The 15,630-nt window shown below is 52.8% G+C and overlaps 2 protein-coding genes across 19 annotated transcripts; both read left to right on the forward strand.

Annotated features, from left to right (window-relative positions):
* The first annotated feature begins 1,680 nt into the window (after nt 1–1,680).
* On the forward strand, nt 1,681–7,195 carry Exoc3l1 (exocyst complex component 3 like 1). 12 transcript variants are annotated; one of them, XM_048792315.1, is made up of 14 exons: nt 1,681–1,872; nt 2,090–2,246; nt 2,444–2,619; nt 2,699–2,918; nt 3,773–4,385; nt 4,463–4,580; nt 4,716–4,841; nt 4,913–5,013; nt 5,207–5,317; nt 6,063–6,192; nt 6,314–6,436; nt 6,516–6,671; nt 6,763–6,887; nt 7,051–7,195. In XM_048792315.1, exons 2-14 carry the CDS (start codon nt 2,201–2,203, stop codon nt 7,178–7,180), a joined length of 2,175 nt encoding a protein of 724 aa, XP_048648272.1. In that variant the 5' UTR covers nt 1,681–1,872; nt 2,090–2,200; the 3' UTR covers nt 7,181–7,195. The 12 variants fall into 12 exon arrangements, with proteins under 12 accessions (XP_048648272.1, XP_048648273.1, XP_048648274.1 ...); XM_048792314.1 differs by having other exon boundaries at nt 1,682–1,872; nt 6,555–6,671; nt 6,969–7,195; XM_015496226.2 differs by having other exon boundaries at nt 1,684–1,872; nt 2,087–2,246; nt 6,969–7,195.
* Matcap1 (microtubule associated tyrosine carboxypeptidase 1) lies at nt 7,190–15,449 on the forward strand. 7 transcript variants are annotated; one of them, XM_015496232.2, is made up of 8 exons: nt 7,730–8,320; nt 9,688–9,877; nt 10,542–11,161; nt 11,243–11,386; nt 11,651–11,783; nt 12,731–13,036; nt 13,121–13,218; nt 14,198–15,449. In XM_015496232.2, the coding sequence occupies exons 3-8, from the start codon at nt 10,598–10,600 to the stop codon at nt 14,360–14,362; spliced, it is 1,410 nt and encodes a 469-aa protein (XP_015351718.1). In that variant the 5' UTR covers nt 7,730–8,320; nt 9,688–9,877; nt 10,542–10,597; the 3' UTR covers nt 14,363–15,449. The 7 variants fall into 7 exon arrangements, 6 of the variants coding, with proteins under 6 accessions (XP_048648284.1, XP_015351717.1, XP_015351719.1 ...); XM_048792327.1 differs by lacking the exons at nt 7,730–8,320; nt 9,688–9,877 and adding an exon at nt 7,190–7,706 and having other exon boundaries at nt 11,087–11,161; XM_015496231.2 differs by lacking the exons at nt 7,730–8,320; nt 9,688–9,877 and adding an exon at nt 7,580–7,706.
* The last annotated feature ends 181 nt before the right edge of the window (nt 15,450–15,630 follow it).

Raw genomic sequence — 15,630 nt, forward strand, 5'->3', positions numbered from 1 at the left:
CCGCCTCACCTCAGCCAGGCCAGGCCAGGCCGGCGCCGCCGCCACTTCCGCTTCCGTTCCTTGCCGCCGGAGCCACCGTCGCTACTTCCGCTTCCGCCTCGTGTCCTCCCAGGGAACTGGCGCAATTCCTGTCTGCAAACAAGGGCGTAAAACTTCGGGGAACATCCGTAAATATTCAAGTGCCGAAGAAGACGAAAACAAGCCCTGACAAGTGGGGGAGGGATGTGGAGGAAGTCAGCGAGCAGCCCCGACAGTAGAGAATAGGAAGCCGTCGGAATCTTCCTTGCCAACCTGGTCCCAAACCATCTGTCCAGCCCTTTCAGGAGAGACTACACTGTCTGATAAGTCTAGCCTGCTCCCCAAAAACTGTTGGAAAAGGCTGCCTCACTGATTTGGGGTCACCAACCCTCTTTCTGCCCCTTACTTCCTGCCAAGCAGCAAGCGCTAACTACATCTAGCTTGACCACTTCTCTTTATCCCTGCCCTCCTTCCATGGTCCCAGGGTCATCTTCTTTTCTGTCCACACTACAGTGCTCAGAGGTCGTGGAACTCTTTTACAACAACTTCTCTGCCAATACAAAGCTGTTTACCTTTGTAAGAATACGAGTAAGACCTCAGAGCACTTCCTGGCATGTTGCAAGAATTATGTTTTTGCTGGTATGTTTTGTTTATTTGTGATAATGGAGATTGAACCCAGGGGCATTTTACCACTGAGCTATAGTCCCAGCCCTTTTTATTTTATTTTTTTATTTTTGAGACGGAACTTTCCATCCTCCTGCCTCAGCTGAATTAGTTGGGATTATGGGAGAGCGCCATGGAACCTGACTTTTTGTTATTTTTAACATGGTTATTACTTATTATTGTTGTTATTTTAGGTCAAGTTTTCTGGGAAACAGACTTTGAAACAAGGATTTGCTGGCATCAAGTCTATTGAGGATCCACCTTGGTAAGGGAGTAAGACAAGCGGAATTATGAGTAAGATGCAATTATAATAGAGGCCTCAGCACAGCCCACTAGCTCTGAAATTAGGGTAGACCTTCTCAAGTGTTCCAGTCTTTGTTGTTGTTGTTGTTATTGCAGTTCTAGAGATCAAACCCAAGGCCTCATCTGTGCTAAGCTAGCACTCTACCACTGAGTTACATTTTCAGTTCAGGTACCCAGCCTTTGTACCCTAGTATTGATTCAGAGCCTTACACTTGGTAGCTGTGAAACCTCAGCAGATTACACTATGGGCAGCTGGGGAATGAGGGCCTCTGCCCTGAAGGATGGATTTGGGTGTTGCACCAAATATCCACTAAATTATCGCTATCCTGTAGTCCCTTCCATGGCTCTTATTACTCACAGAATTAACACAGCCATCAGACCTCTATCCTGCCATCACTCACTGTGCTCCCTCTTCACTACAGTTTATAACCTCTGCTGTGCAGAGGTACACAGCCTCCTCTCAGGGTACACTTTACCCTTCACCCCAGGTTGAGGCTGAATCTACTTCATGTCTTTGCTCTGATCACTAAGAGGGCTTGTCAAGACTTGATGATCACAGGGAGTAGAGCCACCCCCCCACCCCACCCCTCGGGAAGTGGCGCCCAGCACTCCCCACCTCACTACAGATGCTCTTTCCTGTTGGGAATAAAATGCCAGAGACTCAGCTTCCTTCCTTTCTGCCTTGGGGAGGGAGGGGCTTCTGGCCTGGGAAGTGGAAGAGAGGCTTCCTTGGGGAGAGGAATTCTGCTGTTGTGTGCCAGAGTGGTTGGAGTCACCCAGGCCCCGTGAACAGTGAAGGGCGTGCCCAGTTCTGCCTGGGCTAGAGGGTCATTCTCAAGGTCAAGGCTGTTTGTGGAGGAGGGAGAACTGGACATCTGGTTAAGTCTGGTAAGTTTTGTACCAAACTGTCCTGGCCATCTCAGAGAAGGAACAGGGTCTTTCAGATGCCAAGTGAGGCCTGTTTCCACCCTGCCTCACTTGGCATCGGCAGGGGCACATCCCACCAACCCAACAAGTGAAGTCCTCCCAGGTGCCTCCCCCATCACACTGGCCTCCCTCTCATTTCCTGAGGGGGCTGGGCAAGAACCTCCCTTCTCTTCAGCGGAGCCTAAACAGAGGCAACAGCCTAAAGGAGACAAGGAGCATCCACTCTGTCTTCTCTAACCCAGATCCTCATCCTTGCTCCCACTTCATTTCCGACTCCTCCAGACCCGCGATGGACTCAGCGGCCAAGGACAAAATGAAGCCTGCACTTCCCTGTGGTATGAGCCCTGGTGGGTGGGTTGGGGGAGGGTTGATGGCAAGAAATATGGGAATGTGGGATTTGGTCCTCCCTGCCAGGTCTGCCTGGATCTCTACAGGACAAAGAGGAGTGGATTGTCCTGGGAATGGACTGGGGAACAGGAAGGGCAGCATGTTTGGCAGCCACAGGCCCTCCCTGACTGACATGGTTGCCCAGGCTTTTCTTGCTCAGGGCCTGAGTGGCCAGAGCAGGAGAGGGCAGAGCAGCTGGCCAGGGGTGCAGCACTCAAGTGGGCCTCAGGCATCTTCTACCGGCCAGAACAGCTGACCAGGCTGGGCCAGTACCGCAGTCGCGAGGTGCAGCGTACTTGCTCCCTAGAAGCACGTATTAAGGTAGGCATAGGACAAGGAACAGCAGAACTAGAAGTGGGCTTTAGGGCTGCCCAGGACTCACTGGCTCTTCTCTTCACAGTCAGTGGTGCAGTCATATCTGGAAGGTGTGCAGACTGGTGTGTGGCAGCTGGCCCGTGCCCTTGAGGCTGTGCAGGGAACCCGTGAAGCCCTGAGCCAGGCCCACGAGTTGCTCAAGAGTATGGCCCAGGCTTCACAGAGCCTAAAGCCCCTTCGGGAGCAGGTTTCCCAACACAAGCAACTACAGGCCCTGTCTCAGTTGCTGCCCCGGCTGCAGGCAGGTGAGTGTGCAAGGACTCTGGGCCTCAGCTTCCAATAATGAGTCCACAAATGCCCACCATTGATCAAGGGCTGGAGCTCTGGTGGGGGGACTGCACTAGGAACCAGCCAGAGAATAAACCAGGCTTCAAATGGCATATAAGGGGCTGGAAGTATAGCTCTGTGTAAAGTACTTGCCTAGCATGTGCTCAACCCTGGGTTCAATCCCCAACATCACAAAAATAAATAAAATTTCAAAAACAAAAACAAATGGCATGGCTGGGCATGATCATGCACACCTGTAATCCTGGTGGCTTGGAAGACTGAGGCAGGAAGATCACGAGTTCAAAGACAACCTCAGCAAAGGCGAGGTGCTAAGTAACTCAGTGAGACCCTGTCTCTAAATAAAATACAAAATAGGGCTGGGGATGTGGCTCAGTGGTTGAGTGCCCCTGAGTTCAATCCCTGGTACCCCTCCCCCCAAAAAAAACAACAACACACAAATGGCATATGAAGCAGCATGTGAAATCAGCTCATCCTGGGTTTCCCATGAATGGGATGTTTGAATGAGGATAATCCAGTCAAGTGGCTGTGGCTAGCCTGAACTAATATACTGCTAACATATTGAAATAATTCTCTAATGAGGTGTATCTATTTGGAGGTGAATGGCTTTCCTCTTGTTCTTTTAGCTCAAGTGTTTGCATATGACCCACCAGGCTGCTAGGATTTTGCCTGGATCCTTTCAAATTGGTCAAGACTGTACTGATTATTAAACATTTTATGTAACACTCCAGTCTCAGGGCCTCAGTATCCCTTGCTGTATCCATTGCACAGGGGGGAAGGCTGAGACCCAAATCTGTCTTCTCTCCCCCATCAGTGCCGGCTGCAATGGCCCACACGCAGACCCTGATTGATGCCCAGAGGCTCTTGGAGGCATATGTGAGCCTGCGGGAATTGGAGCAGCTGCAAGAAGAGACATGGGCACCTTTGGGGGGCCTTGAGTTGCCAGTATTCCAGGGCCTGGGCCTTCTGGCTGAGGCACTGAGCCAGGCTGTGGAGACAGCTGCAATGGCTGCCAGGAAGCTGGCACGGGAAGATCCAGCTCTGCTGGTGGCTGCTATTCGTGTGGCAGAAGTGGAGGCTGGGCGCACAACTCCTGTGGGGCAGGCTCCCCGAGACTGGCGGCAACGCTGTCTGCGTGCACTACAGAGAGGCCTGGAGCAAGTCCACTTTTCAACAACCACACTTCCTGAACCAGGAGCCCTAGCAAGGTGGCTGGAGGCTCTGCAAGTGGCCCTGCCTGCTGAGTTGGCCACAGCAGAGGCACTAGTAGCACCCTGTTGCCCACCACACTACAAAGTGGTGCAGCTCTGGGCCCATACCCTGCACAATGGCCTGCGCCGCAGCCTGCAGCAACTCCTTGCAGGGCCTGAGCTGGGAGCTGCTGATGCCTTCGCCTTGTTGCATTGGGCACTTCACGTGTACTTGGGGTCAGTGTCCTTGGCAAGAAGTGGGAGGATTAGAGGTGGGGGAGAACTCAGTGTGACACAGGGCCACCCATCTCCAGGCAGGAAATGATGGGGAGCCTGGAGTTGGGGCCTGAGGCTGATGTTTCCCAGCTGGAGCCCCTCCTGACCTTGGAGAACATTGAACAGCTGGAGGCAACATTTGTGGCCAAAGTCCAGGTAAGTAGTTAGGGAAGAGACACTCTGCCCATCAGCTGTGGCCTTTATCTGTAGAGTTCAGAGCCTTCCTGTCTTTGGCAGGGTCACTACCCTGCTACATCCTGCCACCCTGCTGCCATTTGCTCTTTCTCCTAGGCAAGTGTGGCCCAGTGGCTGCAGAAGGCACTGGATGGGGAAATAGCTGAGTGGGGCCGGGAGCAGGAGCCCAACACAGACCCATCTGGCTTCTACCACTCACCAATGCCAGCCATCGTACTGCAGGTGGGTGAGAATGGCCAGAGAGGAGGGCAGAGCTCAGGGCTCTGCTGATGGTTGCCTATTTTTGCCTATAGATCCTGGCTGAGAACATTCGTGTGACCAGCCTGGTCAGTGAGTCGCTACAGCAGCGGATGCATGGCATGGCACTGTCAGAACTGGGAGTGTTCTTGAGGAGGTCTGCCAAGCACGGACCCATTCCCAATCCCCACCCTGCTCCCAGGACAGCCTAAAGGGGATTTGAGTGAATAGTATACACCAATGGGAAAGGGATCCTTCAAACAGGATTTGGAAGTCGGGCAGGAGTACCAGGGCTGGGTTTGTGGGTGCACCACAGTAGCAGAAAGTCCAGCCACATCTTTCTGTTGCAGCTTCAGTGATGCTCTGATCCGATTCTCCAGAGATCACCTCAGAGGGGAAGCCATGGCCCCTCACTATGTGCCCTACCTCCTGGCCGCCTTCAACCACCAAACAGCATTGAGGTACTAGAAGGCCCCCAAGAAAAACTACCTTCATCCACCTGCTGCTGAGTTTCTATTAGGTACCAACCAGGCCCACACTAGGCCATTCAGAACTTTGAGCCCATATAACTCAGGGGTTCCAATCCTAGTTTTGTTATTTAATATCTACATGACCAAGTAACCTAATATCTCTTGAGTATTGATTTTCTCATTAATCAATACTCATTAGTATTCTGTGGGTAATAATGGAATGGTCTCAGAATCACATGAGATATTAGATGTATAATATCTACCACAGTGCCTGGCACATAGGGCCATTATTCATCCCTTCAGCAAATATTTATCAAGGCTATATTCTGTGCCCAGTTATGTCTGAGGTTACATTTGTGGACAGAAATAAGAAAAATTACCTTCCTCTTGAGTGTTGTGTTCTTTGTGATGGGGGTAGGGAGAACAGACAAATTAATGATTGAGTTGTGCTCCTCCTGATTGGGATTAGCTCCCTTCCCTTATAAACGAGGAAGCAGAAACCAAAAAACTGACTTTCTCAAGGTCACATCGTGAATTAGAGGCAGGTCCCGCTGGGCTGTGTGCTTCTTCTAGCTTCTGAGAATACCCCTCCTAGCTTGGTCAGTACCTGAGCCTTCAGAGGGCAAGGAACCCCCTCCCGCCACACACTTGCGCCACAAGGTGGCGTCGGAGTGGCTGAACCACCGAGGCCCGTTCAGGCCTTGGCCTTGGTCCTGAAGTCGTGTTTTTGGTCCAGCTCCTCTGTGTCCAGCCTGCAACCTGACGGAGTGGCTTCAGGGATCTTGGCTCCGATAGAAGCCGCGCTGGACGAGTTGCAGAGGAGGATCTGCCGTCTAGTATTGGAGGCACTGCAGTTGGAGCTCCAGGTGAGGCTTCCTTCCCGTCGGAATAAGGATGGGAGAGATAAGGTGTACCTTTGGGATTCTCTGCAGGGACTGCCAGATAGGTTCATATCTCCAACTCCAGTTCCTCTCATTCTTTCCTCAGCCTCTGTTTGAGTCTGTGCCCTCGCGCCGGTGGCTGTCGAGCTCTGAGTTGCTGGACTGTGTGTGCGATCAGACGTCGCGCTTCTGCCGGGATTTCTGGCGCGTGAGGAGCCCCGCGGTTAAAGTGCGTCCAGTGGAAAGGACTGGGAGGGGGCAGTCGGATGGGAGAGGCGATATAATCCCTCTGATCACCTGCCCTGCAGCTGCTGTTGGCAGAGGCAGAGCGCACCGTGGTATTGCAGTACCTACGAGCGCTGATGCAAGGCCGCCTAGTGTGCCGGGATGCAGACGAACGGACCCAGGCTGCCGAGCGTCTGCGGCACGATGCTGCCCAGCTGAAGGAGCTTTTCCTCCGTTTGGTGAGAGCTCGTTGGGAGGGCAGACGGGCAAGAGTCTCAGTGATTGGGTGGGAGCCTAGGGCGATCTGAAACCCCACTCCAATGTGCCCAGGGTCTGGAGGAGAACTCGCATTGTGCCCCGGTGCTGCTCGCCTTGAGGGAGTTGCTGAACCTGCGGGACCCCACGCTGCTTGGCCTTGAGGTGGCAGGCCTGAGGCAACAATTTCCCGACGTGAGGTGAGGGGACGGTGGAGCGGGGAAGGGGGAGGAGCCAGGGAAGGGAAGTGCAGGGCCGATGCACCTCTGGTGTCACTACAGCGAGGACCATGTCTCTGCCCTTTTGGACCTGCGTGGGGACGTGTCCCGAGAGCAGCGTCAGGCTGCACTCATCTCCTTGCAGGACGGCTCGCCGCCTTCGCCCCTCACGGGCCACCGTGCACTCTTCAGCCTGGTGCCAGCGCCTACGCCCTCCTTCTCCTCCTGTCTTCCCTCGGGGCCCTGCTCTTGAAGCTCCCGTGCATGCAGAATAAAATATGAGCCACGTACGCCTGAATCTCTTTGTGTTGGGAAAGGAGAGGGATGAAATAAAAATTTCTGTGAAATTTAGGGGGTTCATGCACACGCCTAAGGTATCCTGGCTGCAGTCCTGGCAATATGGGCAGCGCCTCACCTATCCAGACATTTTCCTCTCTGTGGACTACGTTCCGGAGTACTCGAGCTCCTATCGGGTACACAGATTGCGCCCCAGGTATTCACCCCCAGGCAATGACTAGTACTTCCACCTCCCTGAGTCCTGCCCCCAGCCGGGGCCTGGAAACTCTTCAAGGGGACGGGTCGACAACTACACCCCGCCCAGTGGCATGGCGTGGTGCTGGACTCAGCCCTCTCAGACTCTCTTGGTGCACGTCGCCACAGATTGACAGGTTCCTCCCGATTTCGTGGAGCGTGCGCGCGCCGGAGAGCGGTGCGTCATCGGCGTCAGCTCCCGCGGGCTGGGCGACGAGCGACCCGCTTTGCGGAGCGAGAACCGCAGGCGGCAAGCAGAGGAACAAACAGGTGGGGGCGCGGCACGCGGACCGAACCCCCTACCCAAACCCCAAGGCCGAGACTAGGCGCGCGGTCGACCCTTTTGATTTACCAGAGAACCACCCCCATCCCCGCTCCATTGTCTTTTGGCCCCGCCCTCCATTGGGCACGCCCTTCGCCCATCCCCCTACCGCTTATTGGCTGCAGGTCACGCCCCTCCTGGATCTCTTGGTTCCCATTGGCTTTTCAACGTAAACCTCTAGGCGCTGGCCACACCCCTCATCTGGAACCAGACCACGCCTTCAGTAGTCAAGGGCTCCTCCCCAATCCAGCCATTCATTCTGCATCTGGTGTTGGGTGCTTGAGACATGAGGGCGAATCAGACGGGTCCCTACCCACCGGGAGTTCGAGGGATGGTAGGAGGACAGGGACCCAAGCTCTAACAGTGACTGCCTAGGGCGGTAAAGAAACCATTGAGGCATTGGGACCTTGTAGACGCCCAGAAGGCTTCCCGGAGGAGGTGAGGCCCAAACGGAGCCCTGAAAATGGTTAAGAGTTTGTTCCAGGGAGACATTGCGGGGGCATTCTTGGCGGAAGGACCTGAAACGTGAAAGAAACAGGCGTATTCTGGTAATTGCGAGGAGGTAGGTCTAATGAAAGAAGGGGAAATGGAAGGGAATTGTCCGGGTAGCAGCCTGAAGACCAGTGTGGAGTCCAGGAAACTATTCAGTTAGTTTAGGGGAATGAAACCTGAGACCTGAAATAATCTTCAAGCAGCTGGTCACTGGACTGGGTGGAGGAGAGTGAGGAGGGGGAAGATAGGTCTAAATGAGGAAGCAAAGTGCTGGTTATTCTAATTCTGAGAAGGGCTCTTGAGTTCATTCATTGAGCTCTGGGTCAGGCACTGGGTTTTAGGGACACAGCTGTGAATGCTAGAAAGGTGAAAACAGGTAATTGTCAGATGTATCATAAAAATATAAAGCTTACAGCAGTACACTTTAGGTGATGATAGTGCTATGGAAAACAATAATTCCTGGCTGGGGGTGGATTGTGGTGAAGATGGGGGGGGAAGTTTATTATTTTATAGAGGTGCATTAAGGTGATTTTTTTTCTAGTACTGGAGATTGAACCCAGGAATACTTTACCATTGATATACATCCCCAGCCTTTTTTATTTTTTGAGAAAGGATCTTATTAAGTTTTTGAGGCTGGCCTTGAACTTGTGTGTGACTGGGATTACACCTGGCTAGAGTACCTTTTCTAAGATCTTGATATTTGTGCAGAGATTTTAGGGAAGTCACTTTCTATTAGTGTCATTATATTAAGGGGGCTTTCTAGACAAAGGACATATGCAGTTTGAGATGCCTTTTAAACAAAGATGTTGTATGAAAACTGGCAATACCTGTCTAAAGTTTATGCAAGAAATTTGAGCTGATGACTCATATTGAGGGCTGAGAGTGAGGGCTGGGGGTATAGTTTGTTGGTACAGGGCATGCTTAGCCCTCAGTTTGATCTCCAGCACCAAGGCAAAATAAAACAAAAAAAAATATGAGAGTGGGTGAGGTTACTTAGGGAATGAGCATAAATGAAGAAGGGAGTAGTTCCCATAGTCAAGTCCTGGGCCATTATAGTGTTGAGAGTTTGGGGAGATAGGGATGATCAGCAAGGAAGACCAAGAAAGAACTGCCAGTGAGATGGAAAAAGAACTAAGTTCCAGTGTATTTGGAAAGTGAAATGGACAGCAAGTTTCCAAGATGAAGGGATTAACTGTGTGAAGTGCTGATGATCAATATGAAGACTGTCGATCACCTTGATTAGGTCAATTTTGATGGAGAGTGGGGGACATGTGCCTAAGTGAAGTGAACTTTAAATAATAGGAAATAAGGAATTGGAGACTGGGTAGAGATGACTTTGGGTGTTGTGCTGCAACAAGGAGCAGCTGGAGGGAAATGCAGTGGTGCTGTAGTTGGAGAAGTGTGGATTCAAATGCAGGTTTTGCTTTGTTTTTTAAGATGGATAAATTACAACATGTACCTATGCTGATGGAAAGAATTCAGTGGAGAGGAAGAGATTGGTGATGTAGGAGAAAAAAGAAAGGCTGGAATTGAGTCCCTGAACAGGCAAGGGTGCTCAAGAGTCTGCAGTCTCTAGTCAGTCTTTGGGAGAAACTGGATTGGACTGAGCCCTGGCACAGAGTCAGGGGTGAGTGCCCTGATATTGGCTTTGGATGACCACTGGGAAGATGCATCAGGTAGGGTACAGGCCAGAGATTGGCTTGGATTTGAAGTCTCCCTCTGCTTCCCAAAAGCAGATTCTAATTTGGATATGAATAGATGGCCCAGAAGAGAGGGCAATACAGTAGATACTGGCATAAGAGGCACTCAGGCATTCAAATTGACAGAGGACAGGTGGGAATGAATGTGTAGGTGAAGCCATGTAGGAGAGTGGTACCAAGAAGATGCAGTAAATAGAAGGCATCCCCTGAGAGCCCTCTTATCTATGGTTCATCCAGGCAGCTGAGGCTGCTCTCTGTCTACTCTGGGTGAGCGCTGAGCACAGAGATTAGAATCATGAGTAGGGACCCAGTCCTTGCCCTTTGCTCACAGGCTGAGGGAATTATAGTAAGCACCATCTAGGTGGGTATGTAAAACTGTCTCTCTTGCTTTGTTCCAGCCCATGTTACTTGCATGAGCTTGCTAGAGGGAAAGGACACTGGAATGGGGGTAGGAGAACAACTACCCATACCCTTGGCAGCAGACCTTGGGCCCACCAACAGCCCAGCAAGGCCAGTGTGGAGCCTATAGGGCCTTCAGCTCCTCTGACCACACCCACTCATGCTGATTTCCACATCCTTCTGTGTCCCCAGAGGTCAACAGTGTGGGAAGTTGGAGAGACCCAGCTGGATGTGACCTTCAGGACAGAATGGTGCTGGACTCGGGGGCTCAGGTGTATGAGCAGGCACCCCCCAGTCTGCCTGCCAGTCCCCAGTCCCTGCACCATAGGCTAAAGAGCCCAGACCGAGATGGGCCACCCCTGTACCCCTGGCCTCAGTCCCTGGCTGTGCCTCTGGCTCTGGCAGTCCCCTCAGGGCTACAGCCCCAGCCTGAGCAGCAGCCCTTCTCAAAACTGCATTTGGGCCGTGGCCACATGCGAAGGAGTGAGAGCACCTACACTGTAAACAGTGCTGGCTGTCGAGGGCGTGGCGCCCGGGGACCAGCCCCTCCTGGACAGGGACGGGGTGCAGGTAGGGGTACCCTGCGGGCTGCAGCCTCTCTGCCTCACATTGCTAAGACTCGAAGGGATGCAGGTGGTGGTACCAAGAGCCCCTGTATGTTGGTGGCACTGAGGCCAACCAATATGGACCGTGAGAGGGACAAGTTCTTCCAGTCCCATTACACCTACAACCCACAGTTCGAGTACCAGGAGCCCATGCCCACCACTGTGCTGGAGAAGTACTGTGAGGCCTCTGGACAGTTCATCCATCAGGTCAGTCCACCCTGCCCACCTTACCCTGCCCCTGACAACTCAAGGGACCTAGCCTGACAAGCTACTGTGGCCTGTGTGCAGGCAGTTGGAATCATTGAGGCTGTTCTGGAGAAGTTTGGCACCTATGAACACTTTGAGGCTGCCACCGGGGGCCAGCTGCTGACTAAGTGCCAGATTTGGTCCATTGTGCGCAAATACATGCAGAAAGAGGGATGCGTTGGAGAGGTGAGCTTTCCTGCCTACACAGCCCCTAACATGCCCCAAATCAGTCTGTCTGGCAGGTGGTCCCAGGCCCAGCTTCACACCTGGCCAGCAGGTGATCCGAGACAAATCCTGTTCTTGCCTCAGGGAGGTGGGAGGTAGCTCTGAGTAGAAGTGGTAAAGGGTGCCCTGAACAGTGTCTAGCTTGGCTGACCTTGGCATTGATGGGTCCACCTACACAGCGACCCCAAGGCTAGTAACCATGGCTCAGTACACTGCCATCTGCAGGTTGTGGTGCAGCTGAGTGAGGACCTGCTGTCTCAGGCTGTGATGATGGTGGAGAACAGCCGACCCACACTGGCCATCAACCTGACTGGAGCTCGCCAATACTGGTTGGAGGGCATGCTTCGCCATGAGATAGGTCAGGCTGGGGGTCATGGGTAGGTGGGTAGAGGGGTGGAGATGAGAAAGGGCTGAAATCTGGGGAGTGGGCAGTGAGGGGCCCCAGTAACCCCCTCCTTTGTTTCTCCCTTTTCCCTCTGGAGGAGGACAGGCCCTTGCCCTTCCTGAACAGCTGCCTCCTCCCTCTGGCTCACAGAGGTAGGCCAGAACACACCTGCCCACTCTCCGGATTTACCCTAATCTCTTGTTCCTTTGGGGGATGTCTTTTTCTCTCTCTGATTTCCTTTGACAGTGGGGCAAGGCTGCTGAGGCTCTGACAGGCCAGAGGGAGAACCCTGAGGGTCCCACCAGCCCAGCCAACTGGCAGGCCCTCTAGGGTGGGTGGTAGGCCAGATCCTAGAAATAGAATTGTTTGAGGTCACACAGAGTATAATTTAGGAGCAGGCAGACCAGGCTGGGAAGGAGGGCACAGGACACTAATCACTATTCCTTTCTGTCTTTCCTTCCTCATAAAGAATCCTATTGTCCTGGGCAAGAAGTGGTTTTGCTGGGGGAATCAATGTGATTATCTAGTGATTGATGAGGGCATGCAAGATATTGGGGCTGGGTGGTGTGTGTGTGTTCCTTCTCTCTAGGAAAGCTGGAGGAAGCAGGGGTGGGGTGGGGGTGGAGGGACAATATGAGTTGGGATAGGGACATAGGGACGGGGAGAGAGAGAATAAGAGAATATACTGAGATGGGTGGAGGAATATTCATGCATGAGTCTGAGTCTGTATGAGCCCTTGGGTGCAGGTTCTTCTTTGGAGGGTCTTCACGCAGCTTGGGGTTTGGTGAGTATGTTTGTCTGGGGCTGGGGCAGCCTGAGTTTGGGGACGTGAAGATACTAGAGTCGCCACTAGAGGTCCGCAGGGTGGATTCTCCAGACACCCCGCGCCCAGCGCAGCTTCCCCCTCGCCCTCTCCGCAGGCACTCACTACCTGCGGGGCGTGAACAATGCACAGCAACCGTGGCACAGCACCGAGGGCCGGTTGCAGTATGGGCTGCGGCCAGCCAATCCCACGGAGGAGGGTCTGGCCAGCTTGCACAGCGTGCTGTTTCGCAAGCAGCCATTTTTGTGGCGCGCAGCTCTGCTCTACTACACCATCCATCGCGCCGCGCGCATGTCCTTCCGCCAGCTCTTCCAGGACCTGGCGCGCTACGTGCAGGACGCTGACGTTCGCTGGGAGTACTGCGTGCGCGCCAAGCGTGGCCAGACCGACACTTCCAAGCCTGGTGGGCAGGACGCAGGGTATTGACCTGGGCGGAGGCGAGGGTTGGGGCTCCACCTCAAGAACTCACTGGCTCCTGCACTCACAGGCTGCTTCAGCAAGGACCAAGTGTACCTGGACGGCATCGTGCGTATTCTGCGGCACCGCCAAACCATTGATTTCCCATTGCTGACCTCGCTGGGCAAGGTGATGACTGGGTTCCCGGTCTGCCCTCCCACTTTCTGCAATATTCCTTGCACCTCTGATTCTTGCTGGACTGAGATCCGAGTGTCTGACCTCTCTGGTGCGGGAAGCATGGATGGGGTTGAGCAGAGGAGATGAAATGACTTTCTAGTCATTTCATTTCAATTCAATCAAAAGTAGGTACTTGACCCAGCTTATAGGGTTGTGTAGGTGCAGCATTTCAAAGGAGGTGAGCATTCCAGGCTAAGGGAATAATTAGGAAGGCCTGGGGAAGGAGGCTGGACAAATGGCCAGGGACCACCAAGTCTCGGGTCTCCGTGCCAGGCAGAGAAGAGTGGATCTCATTTGAAGCAGTGGGGAGCTGGAAGAGCTTTAAGCAGAAAGTATGGTGCAGTTATTTGCTTTCGAAGGCTCCCTCTGGAGTTATATGGCAGGGGAACTGAAAAGAGAGTCCTAGGGAAGAGAGTACGCTGGCAAGAAGAAGAGGCTGTCTTGTCACTCTTACAGATTGATGATGATGGCCTTACCAGGCATGATCATGTATTTAGAGAGGAAGGGTCAAGCTGGAGAGCTCTTTGGAAAGTGGATATTCCTTTATCTCAGTGGCTGCCCTGAGTGGGAGGGTGAGAGTCCAAGCATCCTCCCTGGAACCTGACCTGGGTGACTGAAGAGTTGGGCTGGTACCCAGATGTTGACTATGAGGAGGTGCCTTAGAGCTAGATATTCAGGGGAAAGTGTTCAGGAGGCATTTGGATACCTATATCAGAAGATAGGAGAATAAAAGAAAATGTTGAGAGAAAGAACAGAGACCCAGGTCTGAGCTTAGAGGTACATAGCATGGGCATGGGACTGTGGGTGTGGTGGGTTGATGGGAAGAAGGAGCCCTGGGAGCAAATGGCCATGAGCCATCAGCAGAGCTGGGACCACCTGTCTAAAAGCCAGGAGCTCTGTCTAGCTCTGAAGCTCAGCTTCCTCCCTGCAGGTCTCCTATGAGGATGTGGATCACCTACGGCCCCATGGGGTGCTGGATAATACCCGAGTGCCCCACTTCATGCAGGACTTGGAACGCTATCGGCAGCAGCTGGAGCACATCATGGCAACCAATCGCCTGGATGAAGCAGAGCTGGGCCGCCTGCTGCCTGATTGATGTTTATTGAGGGCTATCAGCAGAAGTCCTATGCAGAGGCCTCCAGATCAGCCCCCAGAATAAGAAGCTGATTGCTCTGTGCTTCTACAGCCTGGGTGTTTCTTGGGGGCATTGGGAGGCCAGGAGCATTCTGGAAGGACAGGCAGCAGCATCAGAGGTTTTTGTCCCTTGATAGTCTTCCTGGTGCCTGTGGACCAGGCAGCATTTCTGGCAAAGTGTTGAGCAGAGGGGAGTCCTGGGGACAGGAGGGGGGGTGTTGAGTGTTAATGGGAATAAGGGGTGGTTTGGGAGTAGAAACTTGTTTTTGCATGAGATGCTTTGGGTGTCCAATATTCCAGTCTGTCCCTTCCCCCACCTTGCCCCTTGGTGCTCCTTCAGCATTCCTGCTGTCTACCTCTTACTGGGTCCTGGTGGGGGTTGGGATCCCTTCTTCTGGGGTGATTGCCTGCGCCTGGGGTTGGCTTTCACACAGGCTCAAAGGGCAGGGGTCCTGATGGTATAGACCCAGCTGGGCTGGGGTTTGCTTTCCAGCATTTTTACCTCTTTCACTGGTCATGTGTTTATTCAATACTTTTGTGTTCTACTGCCTGGAGCTTGGAGGTAACAGTGGAGGGACAGGACACTACTGGAAGGTATCAATTGTTTCTACTTTACCTTCATTATACACACATGGACACATACATGCTGGGCTTCAGGTCTTGTGCATCGATCCCAAAAGCTCACCTGACCCTTGCACTGGCCTCTGCTCTTCCTGTCTTTTCCCACACTTTCCCAGTTGGTCTTAGGCAAGAGTTGGCATAGCCTGGGAGCAGCCATCCGCAGGCCCATTAGGTTTATTGTCCTGGGCCAGGAGAAATACACAGCTGATTGTTGCTTAGACTCAGCTACTACGTGAGGTTGACCCAGTCCCATTCCTATCCCAGGCCTTAGTTTTCCCATCTATAAAACTTGGAAACACAGCTGGAGAGTTCTTATTCATTTAGTCAACACATATGTATAGAGCACCTTGTGCCAGTTACTGGTTAAAATTCTCACTGAACTCCCAGTTCAGAGGGAAGCCAGACAATTAAAACGGCAATTAAAATTACACGTGTGGCCTCTGTCTACTTAAGGTCCTTCTAATTCCCCTCTAATCTCAATTTCAAAGGCTGTGAACTCTTGAGCCCTCCCTAGAGGGCTCTGACTATCTATCCCTAGATAGTCAGAGTCCTCTTCCCTTGCTTCCTGCCCCAAGCCCAGTTTCTTCCATAGAATGGGGCTAGTGTCTA

Source organism: Marmota marmota, unplaced genomic scaffold, assembly GCF_001458135.2.
Source record: "Marmota marmota marmota unplaced genomic scaffold, marMar, whole genome shotgun sequence".
Classification (NCBI taxonomy): Eukaryota; Metazoa; Chordata; class Mammalia; order Rodentia; family Sciuridae; genus Marmota; species Marmota marmota.

What these genes read in the sequence shown, in the direction of transcription:
- Exoc3l1 (XM_015496226.2), top strand. Translation starts at nt 2,201, where the DNA reads ATGGACTCAGCGGCCAAGGACAAAATGAAGCCTGCACTTCCCTGTG. An exon ending in TGCCAGCCATCGTACTGCAG is followed by an intron (nt 4,842 to 4,912) that starts GTGGGTGAGAAT and finishes TTTTGCCTATAG; the next exon opens with ATCCTGGCTGAGAACATTCG. An exon ending in CTGGGAGTGTTCTTGAGGAG is followed by an intron (nt 5,014 to 5,206) that starts GTCTGCCAAGCA and finishes TTTCTGTTGCAG; the next exon opens with CTTCAGTGATGCTCTGATCC.
- Matcap1 (XM_015496231.2), top strand. Translation starts at nt 10,598, where the DNA reads ATGGTGCTGGACTCGGGGGCTCAGGTGTATGAGCAGGCACCCCCCAGT. An exon ending in CTGGACAGTTCATCCATCAG is followed by an intron (nt 11,162 to 11,242) that starts GTCAGTCCACCC and finishes GCCTGTGTGCAG; the next exon opens with GCAGTTGGAATCATTGAGGC. An exon ending in TGCTGACCTCGCTGGGCAAG is followed by an intron (nt 13,219 to 14,197) that starts GTGATGACTGGG and finishes TCCTCCCTGCAG; the next exon opens with GTCTCCTATGAGGATGTGGA.